This window comes from Epargyreus clarus, unplaced genomic scaffold (assembly GCF_041222505.1).
Source record: "Epargyreus clarus isolate Ecla_fem2 unplaced genomic scaffold, WU_Ecla_fem_2.2 ptg000015l, whole genome shotgun sequence".
Taxonomy (NCBI): Eukaryota; Metazoa; Arthropoda; class Insecta; order Lepidoptera; family Hesperiidae; genus Epargyreus; species Epargyreus clarus.
In genome coordinates, this window is record NW_027332223.1 from 11135606 (window position 1) to 11153188 (window position 17583).

The following is a 17583-nucleotide window of genomic DNA, read 5'->3' on the forward strand; positions in this document are numbered from 1 at the left end:
TATCGACTATGGCCTAATCCTTCTCATTCTGAGGAGACCCGTGCCCAGCAGTGGTACAGTAATGGGTTGATGATGGTGATGATGACCGGCATGATGCCTGTAGTATCATTAAAAAATTAAAACAGGATTTTTAGTTAAATTGTAATTATAGGACGGTATTGCAATCCGCATCGCCTTCCCATCTCCTACCTTAGGATCTGGCGCTAATGGCTGCATGTAGTGTGTTCGAATGCACGTGGCTTAAACATAGAGATTTGTTGGTATTAGCGCGATTGCACGGAAGTGTTCCGATTCCAAGTACTTACTCTACCTACGATAACATGATAGGTATTTATTATTTTTGTCTGCATACCTATATCATTCGGTGTAATCAATGTACATATCGGTCTATTTTAGGTTCGTGACATTTGTAAGACTGTCCGGGACCTTAGTCTCTTTTAGACGAAACAGCCTTACTACACAGCCTTAAAAAAATAAAAAAACCGTATAATAAAAGTTAAGTAAGTCCGATAGGTATATTTGACGTAAATAGGTACATTATGTTACTTACAATGAAGACCGATTCCTAACGCTACCTCTGAAACAGTATGTAAATTAAAGCCATACATATATAAAAAATTTTTTTTCAAAAACGACTCCAGAACCTTCTCCCGCCGAACTGTTGGCCGTATACATGATAAGTACAATAGGTACATACAATGTCAAAACGTTAACCAGCTTAGTACTTAAGCAATCTATATCGGGCGAATTCCCGTAAATTTCCAACGGCAATAAGTTTGTAACAGAAGCGCGTGACATACTTCGCTTCGCAATGTGACACCATTAGCGCAGTCACACAATAGAACAAAACGTGGCATTCGCGGCGATCGGATGCCGATCGCGCTGTACCGCCTCCAGTGTGTCTCGTTACCTACACGGTTAGTTAATACGAGTTGACTTAGTTATCTACCTAGCTAATGAATATTTATTTCGGTAAATCAACAAATAGCTTAGTTGTATACCTACTTAATTAATACATATTGACGACCCGCGTGGCGGAGCGGTCACCATACCGGTCTGACCACCACGGTGGACTTCACTCACTTTTGAGAACATTTTATTTCATTCATTAGAAAAAAATCTGTTTTTTTAGAATAATGTTTCTCCACTTAATGTTTCTCCAATTCCAAATTGCAAATCGAAATTGCAGCATTATTTACAGTCTTGCAATCGTGCCAATTAAATAACTTAACCGTTTCAACTCATTCATCACGATAACCTCAACGTGGCAATTACATTTATCGATGAGCAATGAATGTTTCGTTAAAAACTGAAGTAGTGAAGTGCAGTGGTTTTCAAAGTGTGGAACGCGACCTAGGGGGTCACAAAGCCTCCAAAAACGAATAAGAATCTGAGTCGAAGTCCTGGAAAAAGGAAAAATGTATAATACTCAAAAATATCGATATATGTACTAGAACATCAAACCCAATAAAGGGACATTTCTAGTTTAACATAAATTAATGAAAAATTACGAGTAATACCAATAATACTCGTTAATAACAACTTAACAAGTATACCGAAAAAATATACGCAAGTTACTTTAGCTTATGAAAATACATAATTTAAATATGCGGATACATCCATCTATATATTTAAATTATGTACATATAACATACTAAACACAAGTTAAAAACAACGGCGAGTAGGGGGTCGCGATTTTTTTTAACCCTTAGGGGGTCATTCCATGAGAAGTTTGAAAACCACTGGTGTACCGAAGCAAAACATTTGTTCTGTTTCCGGCGATCGAAGCACAAGGGTTCGAGCAGTGTCATTACCTTACCATGCAATTAAAATTGTATGCTTAAGTAATATTTGTTTAAAATTACTAATTACGTAGCAGGTAATAAATACTTTAAGGTTTAATAACGCAACATCTGCTGTTTGCCGTATACTGGATATCTTTTGTTTACGCCAACTTTATAATTTTCTGTTTGTGTGAGCACGGTTTTTACGGGCTGAATATACTGTTCAATCTGTAAGCTATAGATAATGTACATCTATCATCAGTTCTGTATTCTTTGTTTACCAACTGTAACAGTAGGTAAGTAGGAATTGCGAAACGAATTTATTATCTATTTTGCTCTATCGTATTCGATTCCCTAATATAATATTGCGGTCTGTACTCTATACGCATTGTTTATAAGGTTGAAGTAGGAAACGGGCAGTCCATCTGATGGTAACTGCCGCTTATAGTTATCAAATAAAATCAAATCATTTTTTTAAATTCAAAATAGGTTCTTTGCAGAGCACTTTTTTAATGTCAATACAACTACCACCATTTCACAAGGTGTTTCGTTATGGAGAAGAAGCGGCGAAAGAAACTCCATAACACACATCTTTTAAATAAATGTTTTTTACAATGTTAAACTTTACCTTATGGTACATGTGGAGCTGGAACTACTTCAGAACACATACCGTTTTGTCAGTCAAAAAATCCCTTAGCTTATAGTACGCTTTTTTACATAGACTTTTTTAACGACATGTTTGAACTTTTTTCTGTGAGATTCAAAATATGGTCGGGTATTTTATTGTAGTAGCGAATACAGTTACCCATGAAAGATCTAGCCACCTTTCTGTAACCAAGTCCATATGTAACAGGAGTTCTACCTGCCGAAAGCCGAAGCCGATTACAGATGCGTTGACTAAGATGGTTGCCTCATGTGGCACCGAAACAAAAGAATTGTTTTTCGTTACAAATAAATAAATGTCTGTATATTTTTTGACAATAAAGAGTAGGTATATGAAAAGACGTCATATTCGATCAGAAAAAAATCACATGTGTTTATACTTTAAATCTCTCTCTCTAAGTATGTAGGTACGTAAGTTTGTGTTAAGACATTGTAATCAGAATAAATAGAAGCCTAGACGCAGAATTCGAACCAAAAAACTCTAATACCCCACAATATAGCTACATTTTTAATACCTAGAATTAAACTTAAGTAAATGAATAATTGATTTTATAAATCATTTTTTGCCTCCAACATTGAAGATAAATATAATCAAAAACAATATATAAGTGGCTAAGCGAACCAGTGCCCGTGTCGGGTAAGTCCTTATCTCCGATCTCGCTGTCTATGCCGGAGATATTAATCATCGGAATTGACAAAATCGTGCGAGTGTCGAAAATTTGACGCATCTGAATCTTGGACCTCCCAGGCAGAACGATATTTCACCCTATGCGCCACGCCGCCCAGCCCCGCCCTACCGGCTCATTAAGTGACTCTAATACACATCAATCTTGAACGCATTCTTTAAAACAAAAAGAGATCAACTTCGGAATAACGACTCGAAAATATTGTCCGGGTTCACGTATAGTCCGATTCATAATTAGGTGTCCAAATTGTAAACAAAGGTTGACCTATCAAGAAAATATGTGTCAAATGGCAGTGTCTTATTTTTGACAATATTAAATTAATACATCGATAATAAAATAATAATCTAAATAAATTAAACCCAATTCACATTTTCCAATATTTATATTAACTCAATTTAATTTTATACAGTAATAATAATAAAAAACAAGATTTAGGAGAGAAAATGAAATTGTGATAATGGTCACACAATCGGCATCCAAAACATTTTATGTGCCGCCATTTTTAAGTTTCGTAGTTGATATTATTCATTTTCGTGATCGTGATCGAACTCGAATTTTTTCTAGTTTTCTTAGCGGGTTTTTTTTTAATTGTGTGCAGTTATTAAGTTTTTGTTTTATGTTGAATTTTGTGAAATTTTTCTTTTCTTGTTAATTTGTTAAGGTTTGCAATACCTGTAATCGAATTTTGACAATGACATTTCTTTGTTTACATTTTGGACACCTAATTATGAATCAGACTATAAATATTGTTATGTGCGATTTTGTTGAGAATTAGTTATGGTATAGTCAATCTTACATTTAGGTACACTTAGTAGGTACGAGTATAAGTCTGTCTACACTTGCAGTTCCTATACTTTGCTGTAAAAATAAGCTGTGTTCTTGAAATAAATGTGTAAACGGAATATATGTATACGAGTAGAGCCGTGGTAAGTAACATAATTCTACGACAAGCTATTTGCCATATTTGTCTGCATGCATATTTTTCATGCGTACTAATTTCGGATTTCATTCCTTATTATAGCTTTCATTATTATTTTTATTTATATTATTCTATTGTTTTTAAGGTAAAAAGTAAACCCTAGTCACACTTGTAAAATAATATTTTTATAGTTTGTGTGAAAATTTGGTAAAATACATTTATCCGTTTCTAAATTTAAGTAATGCACATAATATTAGTTTTTCTTTTTATTATTCAAGTAAACATAACTACTCATATGTACATAGAAAAAGGCAGATACTACATATTTTGATATCACCTATTATCGTTTAAATTAAATTAAGGTAACTGTCGCATTTAACGCGTAACTGCATTACTGAAGAAACAAATCCTGAAATACCAGACACCAGCCTGAAATACCACACATCCAGAAGATAATTAATTACCGAAACCTAAAATCTGGGTACAGGGCAGACACGACCCGCAATAACGCGGGCACGCGGGCCACGCGGTCATTTGTCACCGCGTCACTCACGCGTCAGCGCCCGCCCTATTCCATCATAATCTGCAACTCAGGCCTACCACCATCTTTTAAAAACCATCATAGTTCAGGAAAAGTTTTATTTAAATATTGCATCAACATTATTTTGTTTCCTACCACGACCTCCTCATTCGTCATTTGTCACCGCGTCACTCACGCGTCAGCGCCCGCCCTATTCCATCATAATCTGCAACTCAGGCCTACCACCATCTTTTAAAAACCATCATAGCTCAGAGTTTTATTTCAATATTGCATCAACATTATTTTGTGTCGTAACACGACCTCCTTAAAACAGTATGTTTTATTCCTGCCGAGTGATTTAAAAGTATGAGTAATTTGTCTATTCCTTATCCAAGAGGAAACGACACATCGAAGCTAGTGTCATCTCTTTCGCAACACGGTCTTGATTGTGTTCCGTCATACGCAGTTGAACAAACTTAAACCCTTTTTCATTTTTCGCTTACCCATTGTATAAAACCAACTGAAATTGTCATATTTTGCTTAGAAGGTTAAATTCCTATAAAAAAAATGAATAATTTGGAGCGACATAATACAAAATTGCTTATTGTAATATTATAAAAACAGTCTTACTTTAACGAGATCGTGGTACGAAATTTCCATGTATGATTAAAATAATATTGTTTCAAGAGATGATAGTAGCCCCACAGATCACCACTCACTATAGATCGACACTAAATATAGTACTTCGGTCGAACAAAAAGGTATCTTGAAGAAATAGCCTGTTTTATAACGGTGCGTAGTTTTTTATAGAATGGGAAATCTATTTCTTATTATATTTATTTACGTTGAAATAACTGTAGTTAACGTCGCCATTTGTCATTAATGAAATCAGTTCACGAGATTTCTAGATTACTTCTGGTTATTATTATTTAAATGTAATTTCTCTAACATAAGTGCAATATGAGAAGATGTAAGAAGTACAATATTATTATCGTAACTACAAATAACTTTAATATGAAACAAGTATAAAAGTATAATAATATAGTAAGGAAAATAGATACAATACTCATGCTTACTGTAAGTATATGAATGAGAAACTTTGTTTTTACTTCTTATTTATTTATATGAAGTGCAAACGTTTATAGGCAGTTTCCGGGAATGCAATGACACTTATAACCGCTTTAGCGTTTTTCTAATGTAATCTAATGAATGTAAATGATGCGTTCCACTTTGACACCAGTCATCCCGCGTAGAGTTTCAAAGCGAGAAGACCACACCGCGTCGTGTGGCGGTTGACTGCCAGATATGTGAGAAGAACAGATTACGTTCAAATACAGCGAAATTGTTAGTAAACTGAAATTAATCAATTATCTGCAGGATTTTTTGTTTTCTTACTGTGATGAATATGGAGCTGTCCAGTGTTAAAAAGGCGAGGTGATTGTTTCGTAACTAGCCACTAACTTCATCAAAAATAATTTTATAAAGAATCTATTGTAAATAGGTACTTGAGAAGATCTATCAAGCATATAAGTCAAGTTTTGGTATTCTGTTGCAAAATCACTTGAGGATACGCACAAAAATCTTGTCATGCAGGCTTATTTCCACTTGCGTGTCATCGTGCAGCCTCACGCAGTCTATCCGGGTCACGCGTGCGTGTTAATGCATGATGATGCGTGATGTGTTGATGCGTGCATGATAGAAAAAAAGTGGAACAATACGATGCTAGTGGGACATGCGGTCTGCGTGATACGAATAAATCCTAAATCTTTATTTTAAGAGAAAACCCTTGCATTTTAATAAGGCCGTAAATGCCGATGATAATGTTGATAAAAATATAAAAACAAACATTTTAACAACCATCGACTTAATTCTAATTATGTTTCTAATGTGATTTAATGAATCTAATGACGCATTCGACATCGCTCTATGGGTGTATGGTTTCAAACGACACATGTGTGACACGACAAGCGTCAAGCGTGTCGCGTGGACGTGTGACTCGGAATTGTGAGACATCACACATGATATGTCAGAAACGGATATGGAAGTATGATACATTTTTAGCGCGTAACTATCGATTTGTTTGTTTTAATGTCGTAAATGCGCTGATTCTTTTTTAATTTTGAGATAATGCTTGATTAGTAAGAACCTACTTAACTACTATTAAAAAATAACGTTTCTATCTCATATACTTAATGCGTATAAGACGCAATGGTACCCTAGTTGTTAGATATTTAGTATCTCATCGGATAGTTTAGTTTCTAGTTAGTTTCTCCAAGGTTTGAATCATCGGCACGCGTCGATTTTTCAAAGTTATGCGCGTACTAGAAATTAATTGTCACTTGTTTAAAACAGCGAAAGAAATATCGCGAGGAAGTCATAACATGAGCCCTGAAAAATAATTCTCAAAAGTATGTAAAGTCTAGCAATCCGTACTTGGCCAGCGCGATAGACAATGGCATGTAAATATACCGTCGACAGACAATAAGTGTATTTATAGTGAATGTTTTATAGATGTTTGTGTATAGAGGTTAATTTTAGAAATGTCTGCATCGAATATCGACATTGACAAGTGCATAGCTGATCACATAGTGATGTGCACTTCCGGTTCGCACACGCGGTCTGTCGTACAAATACCTATTTTTAAAATGAAGCTTATCGTGTACCTAATATTATCTATTAGACTCCGTAGTTTCAAATATATTTCCTAACTAAATATATTGAAAAATCTTCGAAATATTGGAAAGTAATTGAAAACATGCTCGCTAATAATTAACATAAATTATTGAGTAAATAATGTGCAAAAGTATTATGCAAAATATTTTTAAATAATGATTTCTAAGGAACCATAAAGTAATGTAGATATCTACTACTTATAATGTCCTATTTATATTCTATTTCCAATATAAAATGTTAAATATTAATTGTCGATACCTACATGGCAATATTACATTCAACGGTGGCCATACAAAACCTCTAAGTGGGACAATTACCCTTGTATGTATGTATGAAATATTCATGAATTGTTGTCACTGGTATTATACATCACAAATCACTTGATCACCATTCATGTTAATTCGCGCTAATGACAGTACCGGAGCATGGAAGAATATGGCGTATAAATCAATTAGGTACATTCTTGCTGTGATTGATATGGAAGTATGGGTGATGAAAGTTGCGTTTTATTATATTTAAAGGAAGCAGATGATGTTTCTGCTATCCATGAACAGATGCAATTAAACCTAAATAGGATTTATCTTATTGGATATTAAATTTATTAATAACTATGTGACAATAGGCACATTCATTTATATTTTCTTATAAAAATTAAAATGGATCATACGATAGATATATTCTTTGAATTTAACGATGTTCTAAAGAAAATAAAAAAATAGATGTTGTGGATATTTATAAGATTTTTTAATATTGATTTTGATATCTGCTAAAAAGTGCTTTGAGTTTCTTGCCTCTTAATACTAATACTTTACGCATACTAGTATTAGGTATGTAATACTACTCAAATATTACTAGTAAAAATTAAAAATCAAGTCAGTTTTATACATTTCATAAAAGATCATCCGCAGCAATTTTATAATTCGAACTATGCTGTAACATACATAATTATGACAATCGCGTAAACTTCGAGGATGGTTCGACTAGCCAGCGTCAAACAGCGCTAATGAGAGCCGCACGGAATCTGCAATCTCGCGCCATCTGTCCCGAATCAACGAATCGAGTTAATACAAAGAAAGCAAATGATATTTAAAGGAAGCAAATGATAAATGAAACCTAAGTCCATCGGTGAACACATTTCGCAACAGTTCAGCACATTTCTTCCTACCTCTAAAAAGTAATTGTGTGTAGAAGCAGCGTATTATGCTCAAAAAATAATTTCTGTGTAGTCTAGGGGTAGCAGCACATTCGCACCTAATACTAGAACTAGATTTCTTATTTATAATTGTGCTATATATATGTATGAAAATGAAAAAAATGAGACACGTTAACCTAAAAAAAAAATAATAATCGACTTTAGTATTAATAAGTACTTTTAATAACACTTTTTAATACTTGTATTTTATTTATACTAATAGGGTACTAGTACAAAGTACCAATACTAGTAAAATACTACTCGTAGTAGTAAAAATTAAAAATCAAGTCAGTTTTATACATTTCATAAATGATCATCCACAGCAATTTTATAATTCGAATTATGCTGTAACATACATAATTATGACAATCGCGTAAACTTCGAGGATGGTTCGACTAGCCAGCGTCAAACAGCGCTAATGAGAGCCGCACGGAATCTGCAATCTCGCGCCATCTGTCCCGAATCAACGAATCGAGTTAATACAAAGAAAGCAAATGATAAATGAAACCTAAGTCCATCGGTGGACACATTTCGCAAAAGTTCAGCACATTTCTTCCTACCTCTAAAAACTAATTGTGTGTAGAAGCAGCGTATTATGCTCAAAACATAATTTCTGTGTAGTCTAGGGGTAGCAGCACATTCGCACCCAATACTAGAACTAGATTTCTTATTTATAATTGTGCTATATATATGTATGAAAATGAAAAAAATGAGACATGTTAACCTAAAAAAAAAAATATTTATACTAGTAGGGTACTAGTACAAAGTACCAATACTAGTAAAATACTAGTAGTAAAAATTAAAAATCAAGTCAGTTTTATACATTTCATAAATGATCATCCACAGCAATTTTATAATTCGAATTATGCTGTAACATACATAATTATGACAATCGCGTAAACTTCGAGGATGGTTCGACTAGCCAGCGTCAAACAGCGCTAATGAGAGCCGCACGGAATCTGCAATCTCGCGCCATCTGTCCCTAATCAACGAATCGAGTTAATTAAATCGAGTTGGCAACATGGCGGCGGGCATAATTGCTATTAATAAAGCGCTTTCCTGTATAATTAGACGGCCGTGCGCGGATTGGCTGCGGCGCCCTAATCACAACGTGATAACACTCGCTAATGGCACATTTCTATGCTATAACCGACCTTTCTGATTTTACCTACACATCTATTAATCTATATCGTTTCCTGGTTATTTATGTCTAATAGCAGTGTTAAGCGCTGCTGTTTCCCGGTTTGAAAGGTGTGGTAAGGGGATTTACTTTTCCGAGACGTTCCAATTTGGTGTTCAGTTGTACGAATTATACAATGGACCGCCGACCTCAAGCGGGTCTGCGGTCCATTCTTCGTCTTTTGATAGGTAGCTGAGTTGACTAAAGATGTCTTGAGGTGACAGTAACTTACCATTAGGTCAATTGTACGATCATTTGCTACTACCATCGTATTAAAAGCTACAAAGGTTGCTACAAACGAAAACTTCTTTGACTTCTGTGTTATTACTATTTACTAATTAGGAGCTATTCAGCTATAGCCGGCCTGTACCTATTTTGTTGTAAAATGATAGTACCCTCTATTTGCACGTTTATATTCTATTACTTGCATTCTGATTTTGATTGCTTCATCACGATTGAGCTCATGTTTACATTCCTTTTTCGTTTTAGTCTATTTTATCTGTTCAAAATTTAGATATAGATAAAGTTTTCATTTGACTCTATCATGCCTAAGGTTTTCTCCGAAGTTCAAATATCTCAAATTCGCAGCAAACATAACCTTTGCAGAACAAGACGCTTAAAAAACTTCTAATGCGTGATTCTAGATACATATATGCGTTTCGAATATACGATGAATAAATCTTATAGTATTTAATTTACGCAATTACCCATATCTATCATATCTAAGCAAAATTATTCATTTCTTCTTGTAAATATTTTGGTTGAAATACCTACTTTATCCAGATTTTAGAAAAATCGATAAAAGACAGATTTTTATCTCAATAAAAATAGCAACTACATACTTTAAATAAGATCTTTTAAAACTCCGAAATACATTTACAAATAAAATATAACAATTATAAAGTAACACATACCCACTAATGTAAACCTACAACTCAATCTTCAACATTTAAAAATGTATACGTCAAATTATGAAAAATACGTCTGAAATGAGACAATATAAATATTTTCAGAACAAAGCATGGCCGAGCGGCCCGCAATAGTGCGTTGAGAATATTTAACAAACGCGAGGCGCATAGGAACAATGATTGACGAGTTCGCACCTCGCTTCGTGCGTCTCCAATTAAGACGACATAGTAAATATTACATACGTAAGAATATAGTTAACCCTAATTCTTAACCTACAGCTCAAACTTCAACATTAAAAAACATACGTCAAATATGAAAAATACGTCTAAAATGAGACAATATAAATATTTTCAGCAAAACTATATTTACATATTTGGAATATTTTAACCCTATGAAAATTGACTACTCAAACTTCAACATTTAAAAACGCATACGTCAAATTATGAAAAATACGTCTGAAATGAGACAATATAAATATTTTCGAGTCTTAATGTAGAAGGAAGCATGGCCGAGCGGCCCGCAATAGTGCGTTGAGAATATTTATCAGACGCGACGCGCATGGGAACAATGATTGACGAGTTCGCACCTCGCTTCGTGCGTCTCTAATTAAGACGACATGCGCCTGCGCACTGCTGCAATTCCTCGCGCATTTAACTCCTAACTAATTTTACCCTTTGGACATACTCGCTTATGTTAAGCTGTAGTTGTAATTAAACGATATAATCAGTGTTGAGTGTGATTTTCGATAAAGCTTTCAATTCAGCGTACTTATTGTGCTTATATATTTGTGAAAATCTAATGAAAATTATAAAGAATTTCGTTCAAATTCTTAATATATTTAACATAGTAAACTGACGAAGTCATTGCCGTCTATAAACAAGTCTAAATAAAACAGGAGTGCGATCTGAAGCAGATCACAGATGTGTCGCTAGTTTAGAAGACTAAGTTAGAACTCATGTGTAAATCTAGTGTAATTTACGAGCAACGTCTTGATTTTATCCATAGAGCACTTTAACAATGTCATAACAATAACGAGACGTAAGCAAACGGCCCTTATTTCTGTCTTCGGTATCTGCTCATTAAAACGGGTGTAGCGTTCGGTTCTTTTGCTCGTCGACGCTTTTCCGCTAACTTTTGGGTGGTAGGATGATGGACGACGTCGGTGGTCATATATCATTGCGGTAATATATATCGCTGTGTGCCGACTGTCGCCATTAACGCATACGTGCAATTGCCCGTGCACTGGCGGTCTATCGCGAATGGTATACGGGCGTCTCACAAATCGACGCGCGCGACCGCGGCTAAACGCGCATAAATCTTATTAATGGCATTCTTATTTTCGTCCTCCCTCCATCTCGTACACGCTAGAACGTACATCACGAGTGACGGCCCGCTTTTGTTGAGATCCCGGTTTAACGACTCGTTGTACGTATAAAAGTTCGATTAGAAATAACTCAATCAAATATGTATTGTAAATTACGGCGTGCTGGGTGGTCGTGTAGCGATAGGTGGCGGGTCAGAAGCCGCAGCCGCATTCCGTTTTTGTGTTGCGCAAGATATGATGGCGAATTGTCAATCGAGCTAGCCGGCTCTGGCACAAAAAGTGAGAGGCCACTGTACGTCTCAGCTTACAGCCAAAGATTTGTTGTTTCCGTTCTCGCCGCCTCAATGACTACCATTTTATATCGATTAGGAGATAGTGTTTCACGCGCCCGCTACCGACACCAGTTTTTGTGACACTCCTTTCTGGTTACAACGGGTTTATTATCGCCGATCGTTTTTTGTCGTTTACTTTTTCTATTTCAGTGCGACGTTCTGGTTCTTGTTAGGCTTAATTATTTACTGTATGAAATTGTACGACTCCCCTTTGGATGGCAGGAAACCACATCGACGTAAGAGGGTAATGTCTGGCATTAAACATTTCGACCAACCGCAAGCAATTTCAGTAACACTCAACAAAAACATACACCTTTACAGAAATGTCTACCCATTCATCTTTCTCCAACGGGAGACATTAAAGAATGTCTCCGTTAAGAAGGGGAAGGGGCGAATAGCTTAGAGTCATAGTCGTGTGGAACGCGAGACACCTTTAGCTTCTCTTAGTTTGAAATGTTAAAAAAATGTCACACGATTTTCGACTGTATTGTCGTTTAACGTGGGTACGTTTTATACCTTTTTTATTATAAATACATACTTATTATTGCTGATGCCGTATTTTTGTAGGGGAATGTAAATATAAGTAGGAAGAACCCTCACAAGACTGCGGAGTAGCAGGAACGTCGATTTGTTACTTATAATAAGAAAAGAAACGAAAACAATCTATCTTTTCATGCCTCCACATTATTTACGAATATTTTGAACTAAAAACAAAGCATAAAAATTACAGATTTACCTTTTTGAATTTTAAATCTAATAAAATAATACTAAAATATTATGTAACTGATTCCAACTAGAACGAAATTGAAGCCTTCATTGCCACAATTCGTTTATTGAAATAAAAATTAAAACGTAAATATACTATTAATAAAATAGCGGCCTTATCAATAATATTATGTAAAGGCATTAATTATTCGCGATAATTTGCGATAACCTCAGCCGTAATGAGCGAAAGACGATTGGTTCCAGAGGCAGTCCGCGATAATTCCTACTCCAACCAAGTAATTGTCGAATAATTGCGCTAATGTGAAAATACACGCTTTAACAGAACAATGGAACGAGGAAGTCGATATTGCACAAATAAAACACTAAAAATATTTGCTTAATGAGTAGCAAGTTTCACGCTCATATTTAGTGCTCGCGTCGTAAATAAAATATAAAAAATAAAACGAGAAATCGGAGAAATTGTACTGTATGTGTACCTATAATTTGTATCGACTGTACTGATACGATATAATTATATTATTGTAATATTGACGTATTTCCGGCTACTGTATCGTAAAATATCAACGAAAGTTAGTAACAGGTGCTCTATTTGCGTTTTTCAGCACTAACTCTAGAACATCTGCAGTTCTAGAGGCAACATTTAGCAGCAGTAGTGTTGTTCTAGAGGCAACATTTTTAGGCGCAAATCTCTCTCTTTGTCAATTGCCATGTTATTTTTGAAATGTAAGTTTTAAATCATTCTTCAGATTAGAGCACAACAGTGCGAGCACTTTTAAAAGGAAGATACGCTAATGATGTGATCGTCATTTAAGAAAAAAAATCCCATTGTTTTCAATCCTTCGAGCAATCTGGTCGGTCTACTTCTACTACTATCTCTTAATTTAGCCAATCATGCCAGTAGCTTTCAGTTTACGAAAACAATACCTACTTATGTTATAAATAAGAACATCAGTATACGTAAGATATTCCTTTATCGCAGGCGGATGTTCCCGACGGTGCGCGTATCGTTCGCGGGCTGTCGCGCGGAGGCGCGCTACGCGGTGCTGCTGGACGTGGTGCCGGTGGACGGCAAGCGCTACCGCTACGCGTACCACCGCTCCTCGTGGCTGGTGGCGGGCAAGGCGGACCCGCCCGCGCCCGCGCGCCTCTATCCGCACCCCGACTCGCCCTTCGCCGGCGACCAGCTGCGCAAGCAGGTCGTCTCCTTCGAGAAGGTCAAGCTCACCAACAACGAAATGGATAAAAACGGACAGGTGATAATTCGACACATTATTTTTGCTTTGATTATCTTGATAAAAATATATTAGATGGTTTTCTAATGTTAATGAGTACCTAAAGGTTAATTTCTAACATCTAAAAACATAGATCGTGGCAGACGCGTATTGTAGCAGACAAAATAGCATTATTTAATGAGTATTAATGTTATATTTACTGCACTACAGGCCATATCTGTCACAACATAGAAAATATGATTTTGCCTGTCACGGCCCGAACCTGGTACTTTTAATGTCTGTGACATAAATGGGGCCTAAACGAAGTGTTTATTTATACGTAGTTTTAGACAGACATCATTGATGAACTTTGGAAAATAAGGGTTCTCATATCGTTTCCATTTTTTATCATTAAGATTTTAATAAAACAATGATATTCCTCTCTAGTTGGTGTTGAACTCGATGCACAAGTACCAACCGCGCATCCATTTGGTGCTGCGACGGGAGGGTGCTATCAACGCTCCCATCACCGACCTCGAGCAGGAGGAGTTCAAGACGTTCATATTCCCGGAGTGCGTGTTCACAGCGGTCACGGCGTACCAGAATCAGCTGGTGAGTAGCTTTATTTTGTTGACCTTCAAAAGGTTCCCGGTAACTTGAGTGCGGCACCAAGGATTTTTACTCACTAAATCTAGGTGAACGCGTCCTGAATAGAGGACTCCGTGATCTCCAAAGGAACGTGACCGAAGTCCTGAGCGCCATGTTTAAAATGACACTTTTAGAAGTCGGTAGTGCCACTGTCGGACTCTGTTCTGGTGAGCAATTACGCTTATCACTCCTTTGAGTATTTACGACTACATGCAGCCTCACATACTGTCGTTCTCCAGGCAGCTGGCAGTACTAGCTCCCGTTGCCCCCAACCCCGGAAGCTCTTTTAGCCTTAAAAGCAGGGGATACCATAGCTCTATTCTGGTCAAGACAGGGACAAGCTGTATCGCGAATTTGGAGCGACATTCTACACACTATCGATATGCACATAAATAAGTCGTAACAACGTACACGACGTTTTATTGGCACCCCCGTCCTATTCTAGCGTATCATTTGATTTCTAAAATAGATCAGAGGACCAAGCATTTCGAATCGCGTTCTGTCGACTTACTATCGACGGGTTCTATTTCTGTGGCACTAATTGCATCTTGTCGAAAGGTATGTCCAGTGAACAAAGGAAGGTGGCACATAATTTTTTGTCTATCAGGCGGCCACACGCGGTCGGTGCTGACGAAAGATGGACGCGGCTGACGCGTGCGCTGGTGACGATTTAAGTTTTCACCCGGGCTAAATATAATATCTCTTCTGTCTGGCTATTGTCTTCGTGACATTGTTGCGACGTTTTCCTATTTATCCGTTAAACATCGCGAAACTAACGGGCGTGGTGTGATATTACATATGGGGCGTTTGAACTCGATTCCCAAGAACAATTAATTTTCAAAGGGATTCCTCTTCTATTTGGAATTTGTTACTGATGTCCATTTATCACATAATTTCGGTCAAAATTAATATCGCGGTCATAATTGCTTAATTTCAGAAAGATTCCACTGATTCTATTACTTAAAGAAATCCTTTCCACATTGTTATTGTTATATAAACAAATATCTTAATTTGTAACATACATTATCGAGTTAGAGAATGTTCTCTACATTCAGCCACCAATTCTCTTTCAGCAAGCACTATTACACTAGCGTTTAGTCTTCTAATTAACTCTACAGTGTTAGGACTTTTTGGGGTTCATAAAGCCTTCGTAGTGCTAGAGTCTATCCGCTGTGCCGGTCCGTTGACTCTACACGCGCTATCACAGTGTCTCTACGAGCAATTAATTCTCCGTCACACAAACGTGTAACCTTCTCCGTAGTTCTAGATTTGCATTTTACGTACAAATAAAACATTTAAAGGCCCAGACTCTTTTTGTATGCTTTTAAAGATTTTTTGTAACGATTCTTTGCCGAATTGTATTAGCTTAGGTACAACAATCACATACAATTCAAAAATAATTTCTCTGTCATAAACTCTCTCTATTTTTTTATTTGTCTCCTCGCTGACATAAGAACGTTCAGAATATCAACAGGTCTACTACATATTGTAATAAATTATAATAGGTTTGTATATGCAAAAGCATCCATACTATTTTCTATGTATGTTACAAGGTACAAGCTATGCAGTTTTTTAAGTCCAATCGCGCCCGCTTGTAACTTTTATACTCTTGGACAGTGAATTTACTTTGGACGTCTGAAAGATGTAGTAAGGAGAGACACACTTAGACGACGAATGCAAACCTATTTCTCAGAACAAGGAACGCACTTAGGGCCGATTTTTTTATGGTGTATAATTACTGTCATTGGCCAATAACCATCCAATGGGCTGTAGGTACATTTATTACTACTTCTATATAATTAAAACTATATACTAAAAAAAATCATATTATTTATGCGTATCTACCGCTCGGTACATACGCGACATCCGCTCGTCACCCGCCCAGTACCCGCTTGTTACCCGCTCGTCACCCGCTACGCGCCCACCCGCGCTCACCCGCGGCACGTCGCCACGACCAATTAATTCTCTGTCACACGCGCGTTCGGGCGCCACGGCTCCTCGTTTTGTTCTCCGCGCGGTAATTAGGACGTTTTGAGGTTCATAAAGGAAGCGTTACTTTATATCGACAACGCGCCACATAAATCTTCATTCGCCCGCTAATTAGCTGTTTCGTTTCGTTCTTCTTTAAAGTTACACGCACTTGCTATTAGCATCTCCGTTGCGATATCCTTGAAATATTATTTTTAATATAATATCCCCATTAAAAATAATATTTCAAGTTTATGTACATATAATAGTCGACCCGTATGTTACTTTGCTAGTGTGCACAGTAATCACGGGTTCATTCCCGTTCTAATGTAAAAAATATATAAGTAACTGAATTTTATCATTTGTGTACTTGTCTTATGTGTGCGTAAAATTTACTACGTGAAAAATATATTTTAAACTTAATTACAGAAAGCACTAAAATAAATAAATACAATTAAATGCCACCTTTTACCTTGACAGTTTTGCTAATGTTTAAGTTTCTTCATTATTGTCCCTAAACCTCAGATTAGATAATTTCTAACACTATTGCGCTGTGCATTAAGCTGTGAGGACAGCCGTGCATTAGAATTAGTCCCCAGAGCGTTTCTATTGATATCTATTGATTCTAACTACCAACCAGATTTATTACACCTAATGATACAACAGTAGTGGATAATTCAACAACAATTCCAGACCATTTGATTTTATATAGTGTTGTTCTAGAGGCAAATGGTAAGATACTTGTTCTGCCTAAAACACATAGGGCCAAACCATAGATATATTTTATATTTTTCATTATTGCATATTAAAACTCTATATAATTAACTATTTTTTTATTAATTAAATCG

General features: G+C 36.2%; 1 protein-coding gene across 2 annotated transcripts in view; it reads left to right on the forward strand.

The window, feature by feature from the left end:
• The window catches only part of LOC140748050 (T-box transcription factor TBX20), a 61213-nt gene that overhangs the window by 33911 nt on the left and 9719 nt on the right, over positions 1-17583 (forward strand). For both annotated transcript variants that reach the window (XM_073080744.1, XM_073080745.1), the window contains exons 3-4: positions 13888-14161; positions 14567-14731. In XM_073080744.1, the coding sequence (XP_072936845.1) occupies positions 13888-14161; positions 14567-14731 (439 nt within the window). The remainder of the gene's footprint in view (positions 1-13887; positions 14162-14566; positions 14732-17583) is intronic.